Genomic DNA, 21883 nt, shown 5'->3' on the forward strand with positions numbered 1-21883 from the left:
CAAGACAATCCTTGACTTTTTTACCAATTCAATCTTTATTCAGTTGTGTTATGATTTGAGAAATGGGAGATTCTGTAGGAATAATAAAAAAAGAGTCCTCACTGCAAAATATTTGCAGAATGTGGCTCCCGTTAATCCTTCCCTGCCGTCGCAGCGATCTCCTGGTACATGCGCGAAGCCACCTCCGGCAGGGCCTCCTCCATCTGCCTCACGAACTCGTTGCGCTCCTCCTGTGTCCAGCCACGAAACCACTGGTCCCAGAGGCGCATCTGGCACTCGAAGATGGAGGGGGGCTTCCCGGGGTCCATGCTCAGCCCGGCCAGGCCTTCCAGGAGCGGGAGCACTTTCCAGGGCACAGCCTTGTCCACCATGTCGCGGATGAAGCACTCACGTTGCGCTGAGGACCAGCCGGAAAGCCAGTGCAAGAGGCAGCGCATCTCCTGTGAGGTCACATAAGAGAGGGGAGGCGGGACGGCAGACATCCTAGAGCAAAAGAAAGAGATGCAAGAGAGAAATGACTCCCAGCTGTTAGGAATTGTGGGAGTTGAAGTCCAAAACACCTAGAAGGCCAAAGTTTGCCCATGCCTAATCTAGAACCTGTTAATGCAGTTAGAATTGAATTGGCTTTTTGAGCTGCTGTATCACACTGTTGTCTCATGTTTTTCTTTGCAGACTACTAAAAGTCTCAAATTCCCTTCAGATATGCAGTAGAGTCTCACTTATCCAAGACTCGCTTATCCAACTTTCTGGATTATCCAAGGCATTTTTTGTAGTCAATGTTTTCAATATATCATGATATTTTGGTGCTAAATTCATAAATACAGTAATTACAGCATAACATTACTGCGTATTGAACTACTTTTTCTGTCCAATTCGTTGTATAACATGTTTTTGTGATTAATTTGTAAAATTATAACCTAATTTGATGTTTGGGAGCCCCAGCATTGAGCTGGAGACCGAAAGGTCCCAGGTTCAAACCCCGAGAGCGGCGTGAGCGGCCGTTGTTAGCTCCAGCTCCTGCCAACCTAGCAGTTCGAAAACATGCCAATGTGAGTAGATCAATAGGTACCGCTCTGGCGGGAAAGTAACGGCACTCCATGCAGTCATGCCAATGGCCACGTGACCTTGGAGGTGTCTACGGACAACGCCGGCTCTTCGGCTTAGAAATGGAGATGAGCACCAACCCCGAGAGTCAGACATGACTGGACTTACCGTCAGGGGGAAACCTTTACCTTTAGTTTGATGTTTAATAGGCTTTTCCTTAATCCCTCCTTATTATCCAAGATATTTGCTTATCCAAGGTTCTGCCGGCCCGTTTAGCTTGGATAAGTGAGACTCTACTGTATTGTTTTCAAGCCAAGTGGAAATAAAGAATATGGATAAACTGACCTTTTCATTAAAACAGTAAAATAAAAAGGTCAGTTTTTATGGAGCCCCCAGTGGAGTAGTGGGTTAAATCCTTGTGACTTGAAGGTTGGGCTGCTGACCTGAAAGCTGCCAGGTTCGAATCCCACCCTGGGAGAGTGCGGATGAGCTCCCTCTATCAGCTCCAGCTCCATGCGGGGACATGGAGAGAAGCCTCCCACAAGGATGGTAAAAACATCAAAACATCCGGGTGTCCTCTGGGCAACGTCCTTGCAGACGGCCAGTTCTCTCACTCCAGAAGCAACTTGCAGTTTCTCAAGTCACTCCTGACACAAAAAAATTGAAAAAAAGTAATAAAACAGTGCAATGGTAAAGGTATAAAATGACCGATTGGTCAGTCTTTGAAGATTACATAAAGAATAAACATTTTTAAATACATCAGGAGTATCAAGAAGGGAGGAAAAGACTAAAACAATTTCTACTGAACCTAACAGGGTTATGGATTTATACCCATACTATTAAGGGCATAAGGAGGAAGAACGGAAGTCTAATATAATTTTTAAAATATTTTTTTTACATTTTTTAATATTCTTTTTTACATTTGTTTTCTTTTTTCTTTTTGGATTTTGATGAACTGCTGGTGTGGGTTTCTTTTGTTGTTAATTCTATTCTTGATTTATTCTATATTTTCACCCACCTTTCCTATTGAAAAATTGTTCTCACACTTTCACTGTATCTAATATTTGAAACTTTAATAAAAATATATTTTTTAAAAGAAAATATTAGTGCATTTCATATTTAACGACTTCAACATATTCCCGGTTGAAATTCATTTTGCCCTCTAATCTGGAGCATTTTTTACTTTAACAGATTAGAGCCAGAAATGGGAGCAGGGAATACAAGGTAGCATTTCAATCCACAGCCTGCTTTTGAGGATTATCTGCAATGGCAAGAGGGAAATTATACTTTCTGCCAAGTCCCTTATTTTCTACTAACCCCAGAAGCCAGCCTCTCTGTCAGGCTAGAATGTGGGATTTCCTAACATGGTGACTTCCTTTTTCCTTCCTTCTTTCACCTCTCATTTTAACTTCTTTCCAGACCTTGGAAACAGGATTGCTCTGGTTCTGTGGTATGCTCTTAATCAATCCTACGACTGTGGCATTTTAAAGAAAAAGGTAACAGAAGACAATGGAAAACAACAAACAATGCAATTAGTTTCCCTTTACAACATTGTTCTGGCAATGAATTATTTTAAATGCGATCAGGATGTTTTTACGTAGCTGTGAGCTGAAAGGGCTGTACGGCCATGTTGCAGAAGCATTCTTTTCTGATGTTTCGCCTGCATCTATGGCAGGCATACTCAGAGGTTGTGAGGTCTGTAAGCAAGTGGGGTGTATATATATATATATATATATATATGTGTGTGTGTGTGTGTGTGTGTGTGTGTGTGTGTGTGTGTGTAATGTCCAGGGTGGGAGAAAGAACTCTTGTTGGAGGCAAGTGTGAATGTTGCAATTGGCCCATTGATAAGCATTGAATGGCCTTGCAGCCTCAAAGCCTGGCTGTTTAGTGTTTGGGGAGGATCCTTTGTTGGGAACTATTAGCTGGCTCTGATTGATTCATGTAATGAATCAAACACAATATAAAACACAATAATGGTTCAAAACATAAGTAGTACACAATATGTATATTAGAGCATCATATACATATTACATTCACAGGATCAATGCTCAGTCCTATGGTTGATTGATTCATGTCTGGAATTCCTGTTTTCTGAGTGTTGTTCTTTATTTACTACTGATTTTAGAGTTTTTTAATACTGGTAGCCAGATTTTTTTTTCAATTTACATGGTTTCCTTCTTTCTGTAGAAATTGTCCACATGCTTGTGGATTTCAATAGCTTCTCTATGTAGTCTGACATGATGGTTGAGAGAGTGGTCCAGCATTTCTGTGTTCTCAAATAATATTCTGCATCCAGGTTGGTTCATCAAGGGCTCTGCTATGACTGACTTCTCTGGTTGAGTTAGTCTGCAGTGCCTTTCATGTTCCTTGATTCGTGTTTGGGCAATGCTGCTGCGTTTGGTGGTACCGATGCAGACTTGTCCACAGTTGCATAGCATACGGTAGACTTCTGCAGAGGTGAGAGGATCCATCTTGCCCTTTGATGAACATAGCTTTTGTTGGCTTTTCTTACCATACATCAAGAGGACTACTCACCACATAAAGAAGCTGATGAAGAAATCCAACATACGAACTATCTACAGAGCCACCAAGAAAATGCCTGCCATACATGTGGGCGAAACGTCAGGAGAGAATGCTTCTGGAACATGGCCATACAGCCCGGAAAACTCACAACAACACAGTTATTCTGACCATCAACAACACTGAATGTTTTGCTTTACAAAGGAACATTCCAAGGTCAACACCCATTCCTCCTCTTATTATTTTTTATTCATTTCTATCCTGCTTTACTCCAATGGGTGGGATTCAAAGTGGCATACAACATATAAAATTCATACAAATGCATCTTTTTAAAATACAATAAGACACCTGCAATTTCAGAATTGATACTCATAATAAAATATACAGTACAGCAGTCTCGCTTATCAAACATAAATGGGCCAGCAGAACATTGGATAAGCAAAAATGTTGGATAATAACCAGGGATTAAGAAAAATCCTATTAAACATCAAATTATGTTATGATTTTACAAATTAAGCACCAAAACATCATTTTTACAACAAATCGACAGAAAGATCAGTTCAATACAAAGTAACGTTATGTAGTAATTACTGTATTTACAAATTTAGCATCAAAACATCGCAATGCATTGAAAACATTGATTACAAAAACACTGACTATTAAAAGACAGACTCTGTGTTGGATAATACAGAACATTGGATAAGCAAAGGTTGGATAAGCAAAGGTTGGATAAGCGAGACTCTACTGTATCTAAATAAAAAGAGCAAGCATTTTGGCCCTTAATGAGTTGCTGTTACGGACTAGCTCCTCAAAAAATTAATGAATACATCATTTTCCATGCATATGGGCAACACCTGACCAAAATCCCTTCATGGAAATGAAATTCCTTGTGATGGAAGATTTTTTTCAAGGTAATTTTAATTCAGAATCAAAGAAAACATACTAAACATGCACTAATAATATAAAAGAGCACAATGTTTGTAATACATAAAGCAAGAACTACACAGCCACATTTCAGCTGCTACAACTAACTACAAAACTAAATCAAAACAAAAGATTTCCCCAGGCAGGAAGCAGCCAGGCTTTGAAGCTGCAAAAGCATTCAATGCTAATCAAGGTGGTCAATGACAACATTCACACTTGCCCCAGACAAGAATTCTTTCTCCCACCCTGGATATTATTCTAAAGATATATAAACTCAACTTGCCTAGTTTCCAACACACCTCACAACATCTGAGGATGCCTACCATAGATGTGGGCGAAACGTCAGGAGAGAATGCTTCTGAAACATGGCCACACAGTCCGGAAAACTCACAGCAACCAAGTGGTTCCGGTTATGAAAGCCTTCGACAACACATATTATTCCATTCTTACCCATCTCTTTCCATTGATGGAAGCAGGGAAGAAGAATATATCAAAATGCAACATATTCCAGCAGTTAATCTGTAATATATACAGAAAATCTTGACAATAAGCGAGAGGGGACAAAAAAATGGGCTCGGAGTCCTCACCTCGGTCCGCACCCTGGTTTCAGCGGGAAACCCCTCCCACTCCTCCCGACCTCGCCGCTTCCATTTCAAGACTGAGCCGCGGGCTGGCTGGCTGGGAGGTTATATAAGGAGAGCCGGAAAGAGCCGAGAATAAACGGAAAGAGCCGAGGATGGGTTCCTTCCGCTTGGCGGAAACTGACGAAGATTAGCCGGCGAGTTGCCAAGTGTTGACGGACGCTTCCGGAAGATGCCGAGTCCTTGTCGGAACCTACTTCCGCTCTTCGGAAAAGAAGCGACGACTTAAGAGTAGCAGCGCCGCAATTCCCTCTGGACGGGAATTACCGAACGGATGGCGGAAGTTGCCGAGCGCGATCGAAGGCGGTGTCGGCGCCCGTCCGAGAGCGCCGAACGCGCCTCCGGAAGTTGCCGAACGGCCGGGGAGGGAGGGCAGGCAGCGGCGCCACACAAGATGGCGGACGGGGAGGAGGTTACTCTGGACGGGAGGCCGCTCCAGGCGCTGAGGGTCGCCGACCTGAAGGCGGCCCTGGAGCAGCGCGGCCTGGCGAAAAGCGGGCAGAAGAGCGCGCTGATTAAGCGCCTCCGAGGGGTAAGGAAGCCGAGGGGTCCGGCCGGAGAGGGGGGCCCAGGGGCCCGGGCCGCTCCGCGCATGCGCAGCTGCGAGCGAGACAGTTTTGTGCCTCCAAGCAACGGGGGCCCAGGCCCTGGGGTGCAGTCGGGAGGGAGGGCGCATGCGCGGGGCAATCGCCCACTCCTGCCACCCGCTGGAAGGGGAAGTGTGTGGGATTGCACTAGTTGCGCATGGAAGTTGGGGGGGGGGGGTTGCATAGCTTTCAGTGCGGAGAGGGCCTGCACTTTGGCATCACTTTGGGGTTCCCTTCTTTTATATAAGAGGGGGTTCCTTGCTTTTAGATAAGGTTGTGGAAGTTGGGGCTCAGGTTGTTGCACCACGTGATCTCTCTCTCTCTCTGCCTCAGACCAGTTATCTATCTAGTGCAGGCCAGGGCCAACTTGGGCCCTCCAGGTGTTTTGGACTCCAACTCCCACAATTCCTAACAGCCGGTAGGGCTGTTAGGAATTGTGGGAGTTGGAGTCCAAAACACCTGGAGGGCCCAAGTTGGCCCAGGTCTGATCTAGTGAAACTGGGGATCAAGTTAATCTACTTCCTTATCACTTTGGAATCTCACTTTTCAACTTTTCACCCCATGTTTGACTTTTCCTTAAGAGTTTGTTGCTCTCTCTGGCCCCTTCCACACAGCTGTATAAAATCCGACATTATCAGCTTTGCATTGGGTTATATGACAGTATATTCTCAGATAGCCCCGTTCAGAGCAGATATGGTGGATTAACTGCCTTGATATTCTGAGTTATATGGCTGGGCGGAAGGGTCTTCTGGATTCCCTGATACTTCATATAGCAGGCATGGGCAAACTTGGGCTCTCCCGCCAGGTGTTTTGGACTTCAGCATTCACAATTCCAAACAGCCAGCAAGCTGTTAGGAATTGTAGGAATTGAAGTCCAAAATACCTGGAGGGCCCAAGTTTGCCCATGCCTGTTCTGTAGACATTTAGGATGTACACAGCAAGCATGGCAAGCTCTGGAGTGCTGTGCCACTTAATTTTAAACACATTCATTGCTGTGAAAAGTTTCTGGAAGATCTCTCAGCCAGCCAAAGTAAGTCACAAAGCTTAGCCTGACTTTTCCACTTTCCTGTCAACTCCCCCCCCCCCTTGTTTAACCTTTCCTTAAGAGTTTATTGCTTAGCCAAGACTTCCTAAGGGCCCTTCTATACAGTCATATAACCCAGAATATCAAGGCAGATAATCCACAATATCTGCTTTGAAATGGATTATCTGAGGCTACTTCCACACAAATTAATAAAATCCCGCATTATCTGCTTTGAACTCTGATTAATGGCAGTATGGACTTAGATATTCCAGTTCAATGCAGATATTGTGGGTTATTCTGCCTTGATATTCTGGGTTACATGGCTGTGTGGAAGGGTCCTGAGTTCACACTGCCATATAATCCAGTTCAATGTGGATTTTATGCAGCTGTGTGGAAGGGGCTGTATAAAATCTACCAGCAGAGCTTTCCAAACTGTTGCAGTGGCTGCATTGTGTCAGGTGAACACAAGAAACTTCTGAGTCTATGTGAAATTACACCAATGTGCATGCATTTTACACACTACCAATTAGTATGGTGCACTGGTACAGTAGAGTCTCACTTATCCAACATTCACTTATCCAACGTTCTGGATTATCCAACGCAGTTTGCCTCTCACCCCGATCCACAGCTGTTTCTCTAGGCAGGAAGGATTGAACTTTTTATGGATTTAACCTTTGACAATGTTGCTACTGTAAGTTCATTTAATGCAATTCTATCTTTATTTGTAGTCAATTTGTTAGTAGCCAATTTTTTTTAGTCAATATTTTCAATATATTGCGATGTTTTGGGGCTAAATTTATAAATACAGTAACTACTACATAATATTACTGTTTTTTTGGACTGCTTTTTCTGGCAATTTATTGTAAAACATGTTTTTGGTGCTTAATTTGTAAAATCATAATATAATTTGACGTTTAATAGGCTTTTCATTAATCCCTCTTTATTATCCAACATTTTCACTTATCCAGCATTCTATTGGCCCATTTATGTTGGATAAGTGAGACTCTACTGTATATTCACCTTGGAAATACGGTATATGTTAATGCCTTTTAAATAATATATTTTTTAAAATATCAATGTATTGTTTAGACATACATTTCATTATTACAATCTGTGTATGTATCCATATCTCTTATAAAGTGGTTTAACATCCAGTGTGCTAGTAAAACTGAATTACTGTATGTCGAAATGATGCAGGTCTAAAACGTGTGTCACCAACATGAAATGTTTGGAAAGCTCTGCTCTATAGGCATTTAGGTTGCACAAAATCAGCATGGCGAGCTCTGTAGTGCTGTGCCAAAGCTCTGCTGTTCCAAATTAATACACATGTATTGTTACTAAAGGTTTTAGGAAGATCTCTTAACCTGCAAAGGTAAGTGCCAAAGCTTAACCTATCGCAAAGCCAAAGTTATCTCCATTCTTAAGAGAAAGAGTTGCAAAGCCAAAGTAGAGCAAGTAACTTTGGCTTTGTGACAGGTTAAGCTTTGGGACTTACCTTCAACAAATACTTCAGGATTGTACACAGTGAAGAGAGTAGATAATTGGCACCTGGCCTAGTGCAGAGGCTTTAAACAGCGGTGTTTTTGCAACTTAGAATGGTTGTGAACAAGTCAGGAATGTTTGAAAATCTACCATCCAGTGATTTCTTCTAAAAGAGACTCAATACAGTGAAAAGTAGTGAAAAATACAATATACAATTTAAAACATAAAAATCTAGGTCTGAATGTGGATGTCCCTGTGTGGATGCCTCATGGCAGTGAGGTGAGCAGTTGGAAAGGAAATTGCAGCTTATGATGACAAAAGTTTATGATGTTCTGGCTTTGGGGAGCAGAAATAATTGTATAGGACTGTCTTAGAGTGCCCGGTATGTTAAGTCCAGAGAGAAAGTTGAGAGAATCCATGGTAGTAATGTTTAAATATTTGAAAGGATGTCAGATTGAGGAGGGGGCAAGCTTGCTTTCTGATGCTCCAGAGACTAGGACATAGAGCAGTGGATTCAAACTGCAGGAAAAGAAAATCCAACTGAGCATTAGGAAACATTTTGTGACTGAACTGATTGGCAATGGAATTTGCTGCCTTTTGAGTCTGCTTCTCTGGAGGTTTTTAAGCAGAGACTGGGTCTCCTTCCACACAGCTGAATAAAATCCCACATTATATGCTTTGAACTGGAATATATGTGGACTCAGATAACCCAGTTCAAAGCACATGTTGTGGCATTTTCTGACTTGATATTCTGGGATATAGTATTGTGTGGATGGGCCCTTAATGGCCATCTGTCAGGAGTGTTTTGATTGTATTTTCATGTATGGCAGAATGGGGTTGGACTGGATGGCCCTTGGAGTCTCTTACAACTGTATGATTCTGTGATGTTCAGAGCATGGCTAAATTACAATTTGTAGTACAGCTTTCAGACTCCCCAAGCCGAAATGGAAATGTAATTCAAAAAGGTAACTTCTCTAGACTCTGATGGTGTTTTTCTTCCTTCTCCCTCCATAACTTGAGACTTGAGTTAAAATACTATGCACATTGTAAAACAGCTTAGCATTCATGGTGTGCCAAATGTGACACATGACCCAGTAATCCTTATACAGGTTTATGTCAGGTAAGTCAATGTTAATTTCTCCAAGCGGCAGGAGATCTGAAGCCTTCAGTACGCCTCTGTCCTAAGGACGCTTTGTTTGTTCGATGACAGGGATGTGCCCAGGATATTGTGTCTTAGACTGCTGTAGGTCTCAGTCATCTCGGTGTTAGTGCTTTACTGTGCATGCTGTCACTGAAATATTTGGCTTTTCATTTTGCCTGTTGATGTAATTTGAACAGTTAATGTTTATGTTGCTAAAACCTTAAAATGAAAAGAAGTAATTAGTTCCACTGAATTCAGCTGGGCTTAATTCCTGGTAATTATCTTTCCAAAGAACATTCCAGGTGTGTTGCTTTCTGCTGATGGCATGCAGATTTGGATTATTGGGAAGCTAGAGTGATGAGTAGGAAAAGCTACCTAGTCTCCTGTTGTTAATTTACAACTTCTGTCATCTTTAACTATTAAACTTCCTTGGGGTGCTGTAACTCCCTAGAGACTGGGGTTTAAATTCCTGCTCACCAGGAAAACCCACTACATGACTAAGGGCAAGTGATCCTCCTTCATAGAATCAGAGAAGAGACCCCAAGAGCCATCTAGGCCAATTCCATTCTGCCATTCAGTAAAATACATTCAAAGCACACCCGACAGGCGACCATCCAGCCTCTGTATAAAAACTGTCAGAGAAGGAGACTCTGTCGGAATCTCAGGCAGCAGAATCTTCCACTGTCAAACAGCTCTTATTGTGAGGAAGTTCTTCATAATGTTTAAATGGAATTTCTTTTCCTACAATTTGAATCCATTGCTCCATTATGTCTCTAGAACAGCAGAAAACAATCATGCCCCCTCCTCATTGTGACATCCTTTCAAAATATAAACAGCTATACAATAGAGTCTCACTTATCCAAGACTCGCTTATCCAAGGTTCTGGATTATCCAATGCATTTTTGTAGTCAATGTTTTCAATATATTGTGATATTTTGGTGCTAAATTCGTAAATACAGTAATTACAATATAACATCACTGTGTATTGAACTACTTTTTTCTGTCAAATTGTTGTATAACATGTTTTGGTGCTTATTTTGTAAAATCATAACCTAATTTGAAGTTTAATAGGCTTTTCCTTAATCCCTCCTTATTATCCAATATATTCGCTTATCCAAGGTTCTGCCGGGCCATTTAGCTTGGATAAGTGAGACTCTACTGTGACTCCATTCCCAACCTCCTCTTCTCCAAGCTAAACATACCCAGTTCCCTAATCTTCTCCTCACAGGGCTTGGCTTCCATGCCTTTGATCATTTGGTCACCCTTCTATGGATGTATTCAAGCTTGTCAGTACATTTCTTGAATTGGACACAGTATTCCAGGTGAGGTCTGACCAAAGCAGAAGACAGTGGGAAGTTTTAGGAGAAAGTTTCAGTTTTGGAAAAAGGCAGTGGCAAACTTCCCCTGAACAAATCTTGCAGGAGATTCATCTTCCAGTGCCATTTACACTTAAACTTGCTCTAGCTGAACTTGAACTCTCTTACATGGTTATTATGAGGGCAAAATATCTGTTGGGGGGGGGGGTAACTTCTGCTCCTCTAAAGGACATGATAATATTAATTACGTGAGGTGAAGGTGAGCATTGGGTGAGTTTTTGGAGGATCATCCCTGGAACCAGGGAAGTGGAATGTGGCTTCTTATTCCTTTGCATGCCTATGGTTCAGTCCACATGAATAACATAGATCTGGGTGGGAGCCAAGTCTTTGCGTCTCAATCAAGAGAGAAAAGCAGGATATAAATCAAGATGGTGATGATGGAGGACAGCTACTGTTTACTAGGAATCATACCTAGACACAGAGAGGATGTTTCAGCAATGAGAGCAAGCCCCACAGCTTTGTGATTATGGTCCATCTTGAGCCCTGCATCTTGTTTTGTAGAAATCAACGACCAGCAGAAATATCAGTTAAGAGACAGAATGTGAAGATTTATTTTTGCTACATATGTCACTAAACAATTAAGTTCTTGGATAGACATATGGTGCACAGCGATTCTGTTCTGTGATACATCCCTGGCTGCCACCACAGTTCTTCCAGAAATTTGCATCTTCCTATGATCTGTTGTGTACTTTCTATTATTTTGCTCACATTTTGGCATTCTTTGGACTAGGTTTGGGCATTGCATTTAAAAATTAGATAATGGTCCAATTTTTTGAAGCATTTGCAACAAAGAAGATCAGCATCAGGAAGCGGGATGCTTCTGCCAATAACCATTAAAAACCCAAAAGAGACGGTTGTTATTATTAAATAAACTAACTTCACTTTAAAAATTGCAAATAATTTATTTCAGAACTTTTTATCCTTCCAGTAACCTTGTGAGTTAGGCTGAGACTGTGTTGTTGGCTCTATTTTACAAAAAAATGCTTCATAACTGAAAGAGAATCTTAACCTTTCTGTTATTGGCCAGAATTTTATTCATTGGCATCAGCAGTGAGCATCTAGTTACCCATGAAGTACAGAACTCGGAAAAGTTACTTTTTAGACAATATGTCCTAGAATTTCTCACTGTGGGTATACTGTTTGGAAAGTTTTAGAGTTGTTGTCCAAATAAGTAACTTTCCCAAGCTCTTATCGTGTATTAATCTTTGACCCTAATGATGCCTTGCACCCGTTTGGAGATGGGGGCTCTGAGGATACATCTATGCCTTAGAATTAATACAGTTCGACGCCACTTGAACTGCTGTGTCTCAATGGAACCCTAAGATCTGTAATTTTGTGAGGCAGCAGCTCTCTTTAGCAGAGAAGACTAAGGATCTTGTTAAATTGCATCTTCCCTGATTTTATAGCATTGAGCAATGGCAGTCTAACTGCACTAATTCTACAGTGTAGAATATGTACACCAACCAAGAGGACAGGAAGAGGAGCTTTGTTAGGCCACTAGGTTTGCCCTAATCCAGAACCAATGAGTAAGACACATTACTAGCCTATAATGCCCTAGTGGAATAAAAATAGTAAGTTATCAGCCACACAGTTGCTTTCTAGGCTTCCTCGGATATTTGAAAAAGTGGCTAGCTATCAATTGATTAGCCTTCCAACCACAGTTTCGTGTCACTGAGGGAGAATTCACATTCTGCGTTCTAAATAAATTTGTAAATACTGGTATGTTCTCTTTTTTAGACATACCTAGCAATGCAGTATCACGAAAGAGGTGATAACTAACTTTACTTTGTGTATCTGTGCACACTCCTAATGAATTGTCATTGTTTGTGACTGGTTAATTTGGGAGCACAGCTGCTTTGGGCAAGTGGAATTTTTTAATTATTGATCTTTTGCGTGAGACCAGTTGAGGCCTTACTGATGCTCTGGGGTTATAGCCGCAATGATTTTTCATGATTGATGGTGGCTAGAACAGATGAAGTTATAGGGGGAAAACATCTGGAGGGATATGGTTGTCTGCCTTTGAATTAGAGTACGCCGTGTTCCTGGGAGAGAATGTTCCATGACAGCTTAGCATTCAATCTGATTTGGGTACCATGTAGATTGTAAAGCCGTGGATCAGTGGCTGATAAATAACTTGGTTGTACGATACCTGGATTTGTTCAGTAGGCAAACAAACCCCTTAAACTAATTGCATCGCCTTTGCCTCTTTTCATTCAAATACTGCTATTTTCGCCTATCCAAGTGTGCTGTACAGTAGATATTCAGAATAATTTTTTAAATCTCTTCTGCAAATATAAAAGTGTGCAATAAAAGCTTAGCAGTTGCCGAAGCTTTTTCTAGAGTGCACTGGGCAGAGTGCTGGGTGGAAAGAGGGCATATCTGTTTGATCTCACACATGTGTTGTTTGTTCTGTTGGATGCGGGCAGGTTGTTTACTGGACATCATATTGTGGCATTTAATGACTTTCCTTTGAAAATATGAGATGAAAGGTGGATGAGAAAAAATTCACCAAGTTCCCATTAGGAAATGTGGTTTCTTGGGGAAATGATGGAACAACAAAGTCAACATCCATCTGTTGGGCTGAATTTTTTAAAACATGTAAGATTAGTTGATAAAACCACAGAAAGAGGTTTAAAAAATAGATAGGCCATCCATCGCATGCGTACAGACAAGCATATAATAACACTATGTAACAAAGTTTGAAATATTTTCTATTATTGGTTTGAAAGTGTTATTTCCTGTTTAAGTGTGCGGTACTTACTTTAAAAGTAGTTTTTGTGACTGCCACAAACTACGTTGATGGTTGAAACTCAAAGAGATATTCATTGAAAAACTATAGCAAAATGTGCTGCAAAATGTCCCACAAAAAAAAGTTTAATAATTTTTTTCCCTTGGTTTTATGATAGAACCAATTAGAAAATTATATTTATAATCCAGGAACAAAAATCGTAGTGTAATTGGCAACTTAGATATGAAAGTCAGGGTTGAGTCAAAAGCCAACAGGGTATACATGAAAGAGAAGGTGCCATAAAGTCTGGGCCAAAATGGTTGGGATTACTTCTATTGGGTGAGGTGACTATTGAAGGATTTGGACAAGGATAATGGGAAAGGCAGGGTCAGGTTTAATTATTCATGCTCCCTTGGAGATGAGAAATAGAAGTTTAATTTGACTGTTGGCTTCACCGTAAGACCTAATATTGATTTGGAAGTTGAAAGACATTGTCCTGGCCATTTAATTTCATTAACCAACCTGGTCACCAATAGCGGTTTGACTCACCAAACAATTATTGCTCCTTTAAATTCAGTCATCAACAGGATAACCAGTGCAAAATCCAAACTGCCAAATTGGAAATCCAGTTTCCATTTTGGCTCCAGTATGCGTGGAATGGGAAATTGGTATTGCTCCATTATCTTGCTTGTTTCTTAGCAGAGAAGAGGCACTTCTTGATTGATTTAGATTGGTCACTGCATTGGGAGCAAGACCTTTCCAAGTGGTCCTTTTATCTGGTCTCTTTTTTAATTGCAGGCCCTGATGCTTGAAAACCTCCAGAAGCATTCAACCCCCCACACCACCTTCCAACCCAATTCCCAGGTGAGAGTTTCATTTGAGATGTGGTTGAGGCTTTGGGAAGCATAGTCAAAACTCCACAACAATTATTTGAGGAATGTGTGTACATGGATTCATTCCTGTCCTCCATCTGGGGCTTGAAGTCATGAACCCTCAAGTTCCCCTCTCCTGGCTTCCTTTCTGGAAGTGTATTTAGACTCCTGGAGAGTCCTAACCCCATTTTAGTAGCTAGACTTACAGGTTTCTTTGTGGTATTAAAACCCTGGTGTCTTCTCCCCTGAAACCCACTTTTCTCTCTAATGTCCTGTCAGATTGGGGAGGAGATGAGCCAAAACAGCTTCATCAAACAGTACCTGGAAAAACAGCAGGAGTTGCTGAGGCAGCGTCTGGAGCGAGAGGCACGGGAAGCTGCAGACCAAGAGAGTGAGTTTTCTTATTGTGTGTGTTCCTGCTGTCTTTTTCTTTCTCACACACTTTCTCCTGCTCTTCTCCATAAGACTTCAAGGAAGTTTGTCTTTCAGAACCAAAAAATTAAGTCACATTCCAGGATGCTGTCTGGGAGTTGTAGTCCAAAGATCATTTTTTTTCAAACTGTCGTTCTCTTTGCTTAGCCTTTGCTTCTATTAACTCAAATGCTAGCAAGAATAGCTCACCTCTGGCAAAGAACAAGACAATTCCGTAGCCAATGTATTTGTTTTATACTGAGGTTTGTGTCATTTTCAATGGGGAAAATGGTACCAATGCTCCATCCTTTTAATAGAAGAAGAAATGAAGATTCTACTATTCAACCAGGGGCAAAGAAAGACTCTGAGAATCCAGATAATGTTAATGATTTGGGGGAATCAGTTCTAAAAAAATCTTTTCATTTCAGATTTAATGGAATTTGGAAAAAAGATTGAAATGATAAGCAGAAAGATGGAAGAATGAGTGTGCTGCTTTTGTCAGCTAGTGCTGGTCTTTTCACTAGCCTGATTTTATTACAGGTTTTTTTGGCTGTTTGTATTCTATCACTTTTATTGACTGCAGTAAGTTGCCTTGAGGTTGTTTTGAGCCAAAAGGCAGGGTATAAATTCCATAAGAAAACAAATAAATGTCTAACTCAGAAGAGAAAGTAGATGGCTGGCAGATAAAACAAGTGCTTACTCTAAAAATAAAATAATAATAGAAAAAGCTCAACAAAAATGGGGAGGGGGAAAAGAAATGATGAGTTAAAAATTATCTAGAGCTTTCTGCTGAATTCTGCACCAGTTCTCCAGAGAGATATATGTGTAAAAACGTTGATCAAATCCAATTATTTTGTGGTGTCAGTTTTTCACAACCATGACATAATGAAGGATGGATTATTAGACCATACAGTTTAGACTAGGTTTTGTGACATTTTCATTCACTAATTAGAAGGATGCATGGGTCGTGATAAAAGATGGAAACAGCTGAATGTCTTTGAGGTAATCCTCATTATTTCTGCTGTAATTATTTATCAAGAGTCCAGCAGGCCTAGTGACTAGAACATAATTGCATGGAGATTTTGGAAGATTTCCTCTATAAGAATATTTCTTTAAGCTTTGATTTGAATGCAGATGTGCAACCCCACAGTTGTTACTGGTTTTAATTCAATTCAGCCTTGCTAAATGTTCATAGCAAATTTAGTCTGAGACATTTTCTGTCTGGGATATAACTGCAAATGTTACCCTTCCTTCACCTAGGTATATAATATTTAGAGTCAGGCAAATTATTTTGGCACATGAGCTGGAAAGTTTGATCCTTGGTGATAAAATATAATAGCTTGCTATCCTCTCCTGATTCTTGAAATGTGCAACCTGAGGCCCCCATTTTCCTTTGTCTAGTAGTAGAGCTAGATCAATTCTTCTTTATTACTGAGGAAGATAGCCATGTGAACATTTTGAGCATTTGAGCTCAAAATCACTTTGCTGCTTCTCTTAGAAAGAGGTGTAATTCTTTTCCAGCATATGGATGCTGTCTACTTGAATTTCAAGCCAACAAAGAGAAGGGGCCCCAAATGGGAATGCACATTTGCATCTTTCCTGATACTCCTCTTCCTTTTAGTTCAGAACACGTATGTTCCCTCAGTTCTTCTGCTGAAATGCTTTGTTGACTGGGAAAGGGGAGGCATTTTCATAAAACACCCAGAAGACCTTCCAGATGCTATGCTGCTCTGAACAGGGCTTAAGAGGTGACCCTGTTAACTATTGGTATCCGTCCCCATATGTGCTGATCTCTGTTATTTTGTAAAGATCAAAGCTTGGGTGAAAAATGTACCCCAGCTTTCTGTGACCCTGTTGGGTGCAACTTCCAAAATCCCTCAGCCAGCTGTGCTTCTGGCCATCTTCCCTGTTGTCCCTGGACAACTTAGATTGTAGACAGATCAAAGACAAATCTGCATCTGAATTATGTTGTCTCACACACACACACTATCTAGCCCAAGGAGAAGATACACACTGGAGAGGAGGAGTCTGCAGCTGTTTGGAGTTCAGCCATCTTCTGTCTCCATTCTTCTGTCAGATAGTGAAGTGAGTGAGCAAGGGTAATGCCAAAATGTCTATGGCGGGATTCTTTGCCTCAGGTCTTGTTCCTTTACCTGGTTCTTTCATAGACAGCTTGTGTACTATAAAGTGATACTTGTCCATCCATTGTTCCCCGCCTTTCCAAGTTTCCCTTGCAAGCAACTTGGTGCTGTTTCTATCAGGAAATTATGTTCAGCACACTTGTCTGATGGCTGTTCCATTCCTTTGGTAGGCAAAAGCTGCATCACGTCGAGGGAGAGAGGAGAGTCTGATGATGAACAGCCCAGGAGACCAGAGCAACATCCTTCCCGGGTTAGGCAGGTAAATTACAACAGCGGCGCAGCAGGAGCTGAAAATAAGGCAGGGCACTCTAAAGCGGAGGATTGGATATGTGGGCTTTGCCCCACACACTGTAGGGGTGTGTGGGCAGCCTTTCAGAGAAGACTATGATCCTCTTTTTCCTTTAGGCAAGAGCTGTTAAACCCCCTCCACCGAGCAGTGAAGAACGGGAAACATCTCTTAGGAGTCGACGGGCCATCCAGCGGGCATCCATAAAAGATGAAGAGGAGGAGGAAGAAGAAGAAGAAGAGGAAGAGGAGGAGGAGGAAGAGGAAGAAGATGAGGACGCTGTCCCCTTGCTGCCAAAACTCTTGCTGCCGGCTGAGCCGGTAGGGCCAGCTCCCTTGGATGAACCTTCACTGCCTGTCACTGAAATCCCGCAAAAGGAGGTTGCAGCCAAGAGTCCAGACACTCAAGGCTGTGGCGCAGCTATCCCTCTTCTCTCCCCCACAAAGGGACCTGCTAAGAAGGAGATGAGGCCTGCTGAGGAGGAGATGAGGCCTGCTGAGGAGGAGATGAGGCCTCCTGAGGAGAAGATGGGGCCTCCTGAGGAGGAGATGGCTCCTCCTGAGGAAGAGATGGCTCCTCCTGAGGAGGAAATGGGGCCTGCTAAGGAGGAAATGGGGCCTGCTAAGGAGGAAATGGGGCCTGCTAAGGAGGAAATGGGGCCTACTAAGGAGGAAATGGGGCCTGCTAAGGAGAAAATGGGGCCTGTTAAGGAGGAGATGGAGCCCACAATGCCAGCAGACAGGGAAGAGCAACAGGCAGCAGTCCTGGAAGAACCACAGGAGGAAAAAGGGGTACCTAAGGTACCAGGCCCTCAGGAAAAGGAGCCAGTCAAGGTTGTGGAATCGGAGACCACAGCCCAGTTACCAGAAGCCTTAAAGGAGAGAGCGGATAAAGACATGGGGTGTCAGGAGCAGCAAGGGGTGACTAGCCCCCATGGGACAGCTGAGGTGCAGGCGGCAGGTCTGAATGAGGCCAGCCCTGCTCCTCTGGAGCCCCATCAGATGATGGAAGAGCCAGAGAGAGATGAAGACCAGGAGGAAGAAGCAGAAACACTCAGGAGCCTGGAGGAAGCAGCAACGGCAGCAGCTGCAGCCCTGACCCAGGCATCCCCCTCGCCCCCACAGTTAACCGAAGCACAGCAGGCCCAACAAGACCATGGTGGAGACGAGCCCCCTTTGCCCCTCTTGACAAAGGAAGCCTCGGCTGAGCCCAGTCCTGCCGAAGATGAGGTCCCGCCGCCGCTCTCCTGCCCTTCTCCCCCCGCTCAGGAACCTCCGGGCACAGTCAGTCCTGACATCCCTGAGGACAAGCCTGGCCACTTGCCATCTCCCTTGCCCCTTCCCCAGCACCAACGGGAACGGCCTGAGGGCTCCAGCTCATCCCGCTCCTCTTCTTCTTCAGCATCCAGTTCCTCCAGGTCCCGATCTCACTCCCGGGGAAGCTCGCAACCCCGGTCCCGCGCCAGAAGGCCCCGCTCTGGCTCTTCAGAGTCGCCTGCAAGGAACCGGCGGGCTTCCGGCTCTCCATCTCGTTCTGGCTCTGATCGACACAGCAGTTCATGCTCCAGGTCTCGCTCTAGGTCCCGTTCACGATCACGCTCCAGCAGCGGGAGCAGCAGAAAGGTGAGTGGAGTTCTGGATTGCCTGGCTCCTTCCGGGGTCCCTCTAGGCAGCTGCTGCCGACAAGCAAGAACATTTTTTAATCTTGTCAAGATCCTTGTATTGGATTCCTGAGGCAGATTAGTTCTTCTGGAACAGTCTCAGTCCCCAAGCAGCCTAACTTTTAACAGATGTTTTTCCAGGCAGGGAGAATCCTCATCTACCCCTCACTTTATTTATATCTCATCTTTTCTCCCAGACTGGGAATCACTTCATATCCTCATTGGGGGCGGTTTGCCACTCCTTGCTCTGTATTTCCAACACTTGTTCTTCCTGTTGTCACCATTGTAGCACCAGTTCATCCCAGTTCCTTCCCTGAGTTCTGGACAGCAAATGTATTCAAGCAAAGTTCAGAAGAAGCCACGGCTAGTAGCTGCCAAGATTGCTGCCCCTTTGCTTGAACTCCAGCATCTTTGTTTGAAGCTGCAGCAGCAGCAGGGGGTGAAAGGAATTTCTTGCCCCAGGCAAGCTCCACCTTCAAAGCATACAGGCGTTTCCAGCCTAGGGCAAATCAATTTTAGGGCGCTCATGACGAATGTTGCTAGGACTCAGAGGCCCCCACCTGCCTCTGGCCAAACTTTTCAACCTATGGTATGTGAAAGGAAACACTTCCCTTGAGCAGCATAAAAAAATAAGCATCCCAGAGGTTGTATTAAAAAGGAAATGGCTGGGGAAAGACCTGGAGGAGGTGGTGGAAGCAGAAATCAATTTAAGGCAGCTGCTGATTGGGTTTGGTAGATCCTCAAGCTAGATCATACTTACCGTAAGTGGCCAGAGCTGCCTTTAAAGAGAAGCAGTCTTGATAAATGATAAATAGACTATGTCAACTGCAGAGGGCAAGAACAACTCAAAAGGCACATTCCATCTTGTGGAGAGAATCAGGCAGGGAGGGAATCTCTTTAAGGATTGTGCCTGCTCTTAACATATCAGTTAATCTTTCAAAACAAACAAAATGCCCACATCCCTTTGGAGTCCTATCTTGTACACATGCTTCTGTAGATATAATTATCTGATTGACAAATACACTTTCTTAAATGGGTGTTGTGGAGTTATCTCAGGGTGAATCTACACTGTAGAATCAATGTAGCTTGACACCACCTTAACTTCCATGTCTCAATGCTATGCAATCCTGGGGTTTCTAGTTTGATGAGACACTGGCAGGTTTTGTCAGAAGGCTAAAGATCCTTTAAAACTACAGTTCCCATGATTCCATAGCACTGAGCCATGGTACTTAAAGTGGTGTCAAACTGCATTAATTTGTCAGTGTAGATCCAGCCTCTGTTGATGAACTAAAATTAATATATTTTGCTGGCATCCCCACTTCCCCCTCCACCCTGAATGGCCTTCCTCAAGCAGGTAAACCAGATTCTTTCTTTCTTTCCAATTCCAGTCCCGCAGCCCTGAAGCATCAAGGGACAGTACCAGCTACCCTCACACCAAAGAGCCCTCTCCACCGGGGGAGACCCTCTCACACCGCAGCCCCCAGAGCCAGCCAGACATGCCATCAAGCCACCAGGAAGAGGGAAAAACAGCCACTCATTCCCCATCTTCAGACCCTCCGAAGCATCTTAGCCACATCCAACAGAAGCAGGAGCACCAAGACGTGGAGATGGAAAGCACAGTTCCTGAACGAGTATGGAGCAGAGGGGACAGAAATTGGGAAGGGATTTTTCTTTTGGGGTGCCTTCACTGGTTCATCTTTGGAGGAGGTGGCAGTCAGAGTGGAAAAGGAGCTTGCCTTGGACTATAACTCCCTAAATCCCCCAGCCTGCATGGCCAGTAGGGGATTCTGAGAGTTGTAATTCCTCCAGGCTATTTTTAAAGCTCTAAGTAGTGGTTGAGGGAGATTTTGAGACCCTGGCTGTTGGCCTCTTCCTCCTAAACTAGGCCTTTCCTTCCACAGGGCAGTCCAGAGCCTCCCTCTCCTATGGAGGCTTCTGGTCTGGACAGCGAGGTCCCGGCCTGGGAGCCCCAGCATCCACCTGAGCAGCAGCACTGCGAAAGGTAAGTATCTAGAGCCAAGTGATGTGGGCGGTGGGCGCAAATGAAGGACTAACAGGTCTTGATGTCACACACCACAGAATCAGTTGAAAGAGACCCCAAGGGTCATCCAATCTAATATCTGCCATTCAGGAAAATACAATGAACCTCCCCCCCCCCCCCGGCAACAGAAGGTCATACAGCCTGATTCTTATCTCCCACCCCTCCCCGAGAATGAGAATCCACTGGACTCCAAGGCAGCGTATTCCACTGTCTACTAGCTCTTATCATAAAGAAGGTCTTCCTAGTGTTCAGGTGGAATATTTTTTCCTGCAATTTGAATCTATTGCTCATTGTCTTAATCTTTGGAGCAACAGAACATATGCTTGCCAGCCCGGCCCCTCCTCAATGTGACATCATTTCAAATATCGAAACATGGCTATTGCATCCTCTCTCAGCCTTCTTTTCTCCAAGCTAAACATTACTGCTCCCTAAGCCACTCCTCATAGCACTTGGCTTCGAAACCTTTGGTCCTTTTGGTTGGCCTCTGGATACGTTCCAGCTTGTCGATACCTTCTTGTGAATCACTTGTGAACCAGAATCTTGCTGCGTGAGTGAAGGTCAGTTCCAGACTCAAACAATACTTAGGAATTGAGTAGCACCGCAGAGCTCAACTTGCAACCTTAAAATCAGCCCAGTATTGAGCCTCGGATCACCATGTAAGATAATGTTCTAACTGAAGCAAACTGAAGGTGCCAACTCTTTCGTATGCGAGGAGTTGACACCATATTATTTCCGATCTGTTTCTTCCCTGGTGACTTCTGCAAACTAAAACCATAGAGTTTGAAGAGACCCCAAGGGCCATCCAGTCCAACCCCATTCTACCGTGCCAGAAATGCATAATCCAAGCACTTGTGACCAATCTCCATCCAACCTATGTTTTAAAATTTTCCAGAGGAAGAGTCCACCACATTCCCAGACAGCAATGTATCCCACTGTCAGGAAAAGGGCCAGTCTACAGCTCCCCATTTTAAGCAGCACAATTCTAAGGCATGTGCACAGTAC

The 21883-nt window shown here is 43.3% G+C and overlaps 2 protein-coding genes across 5 annotated transcripts in view; one reads left to right on the plus strand and one right to left on the minus strand.

Annotated features, from left to right (window-relative positions):
- Window positions 1–11: 11 nt before the first annotated feature.
- Window positions 12–5267, minus strand: c6h14orf119 (chromosome 6 C14orf119 homolog). 4 transcript variants are annotated; one of them, XM_016998325.2, is made up of 2 exons: window positions 5079–5267; window positions 12–483 (listed from the first exon to the last, which is right to left on the minus strand). In XM_016998325.2, the coding sequence occupies exon 2, from the start codon at window positions 480–482 to the stop codon at window positions 132–134; it is 351 nt and encodes a 116-aa protein (XP_016853814.1). In that variant the 5' UTR covers window position 483; window positions 5079–5267; the 3' UTR covers window positions 12–131. The 4 variants fall into 4 exon arrangements, with proteins under 4 accessions (XP_016853814.1, XP_062813598.1, XP_062813597.1 ...); XM_062957528.1 differs by lacking the exon at window positions 5079–5267 and adding an exon at window positions 4942–5076; XM_062957527.1 differs by lacking the exon at window positions 5079–5267 and adding an exon at window positions 4815–4947.
- A 78-nt stretch (window positions 5268–5345) lies between these two features.
- The window catches only part of acin1 (apoptotic chromatin condensation inducer 1), a 37059-nt gene continuing 20521 nt past the window's right edge, over window positions 5346–21883 (plus strand). Inside the window, exons 1-7 of the mRNA XM_062957525.1 lie at window positions 5346–5664; window positions 14269–14334; window positions 14622–14733; window positions 17065–17153; window positions 17300–18802; window positions 20229–20471; window positions 20742–20842. Of these exons, the coding sequence (XP_062813595.1) occupies window positions 5407–5664; window positions 14269–14334; window positions 14622–14733; window positions 17065–17153; window positions 17300–18802; window positions 20229–20471; window positions 20742–20842 (2372 nt within the window). The 5' untranslated portion in view covers window positions 5346–5406. The remainder of the gene's footprint in view (window positions 5665–14268; window positions 14335–14621; window positions 14734–17064; window positions 17154–17299; window positions 18803–20228; window positions 20472–20741; window positions 20843–21883) is intronic.

This window comes from Anolis carolinensis, chromosome 6 (assembly GCF_035594765.1).
Source record: "Anolis carolinensis isolate JA03-04 chromosome 6, rAnoCar3.1.pri, whole genome shotgun sequence".
Taxonomy (NCBI): Eukaryota; Metazoa; Chordata; class Lepidosauria; order Squamata; family Dactyloidae; genus Anolis; species Anolis carolinensis.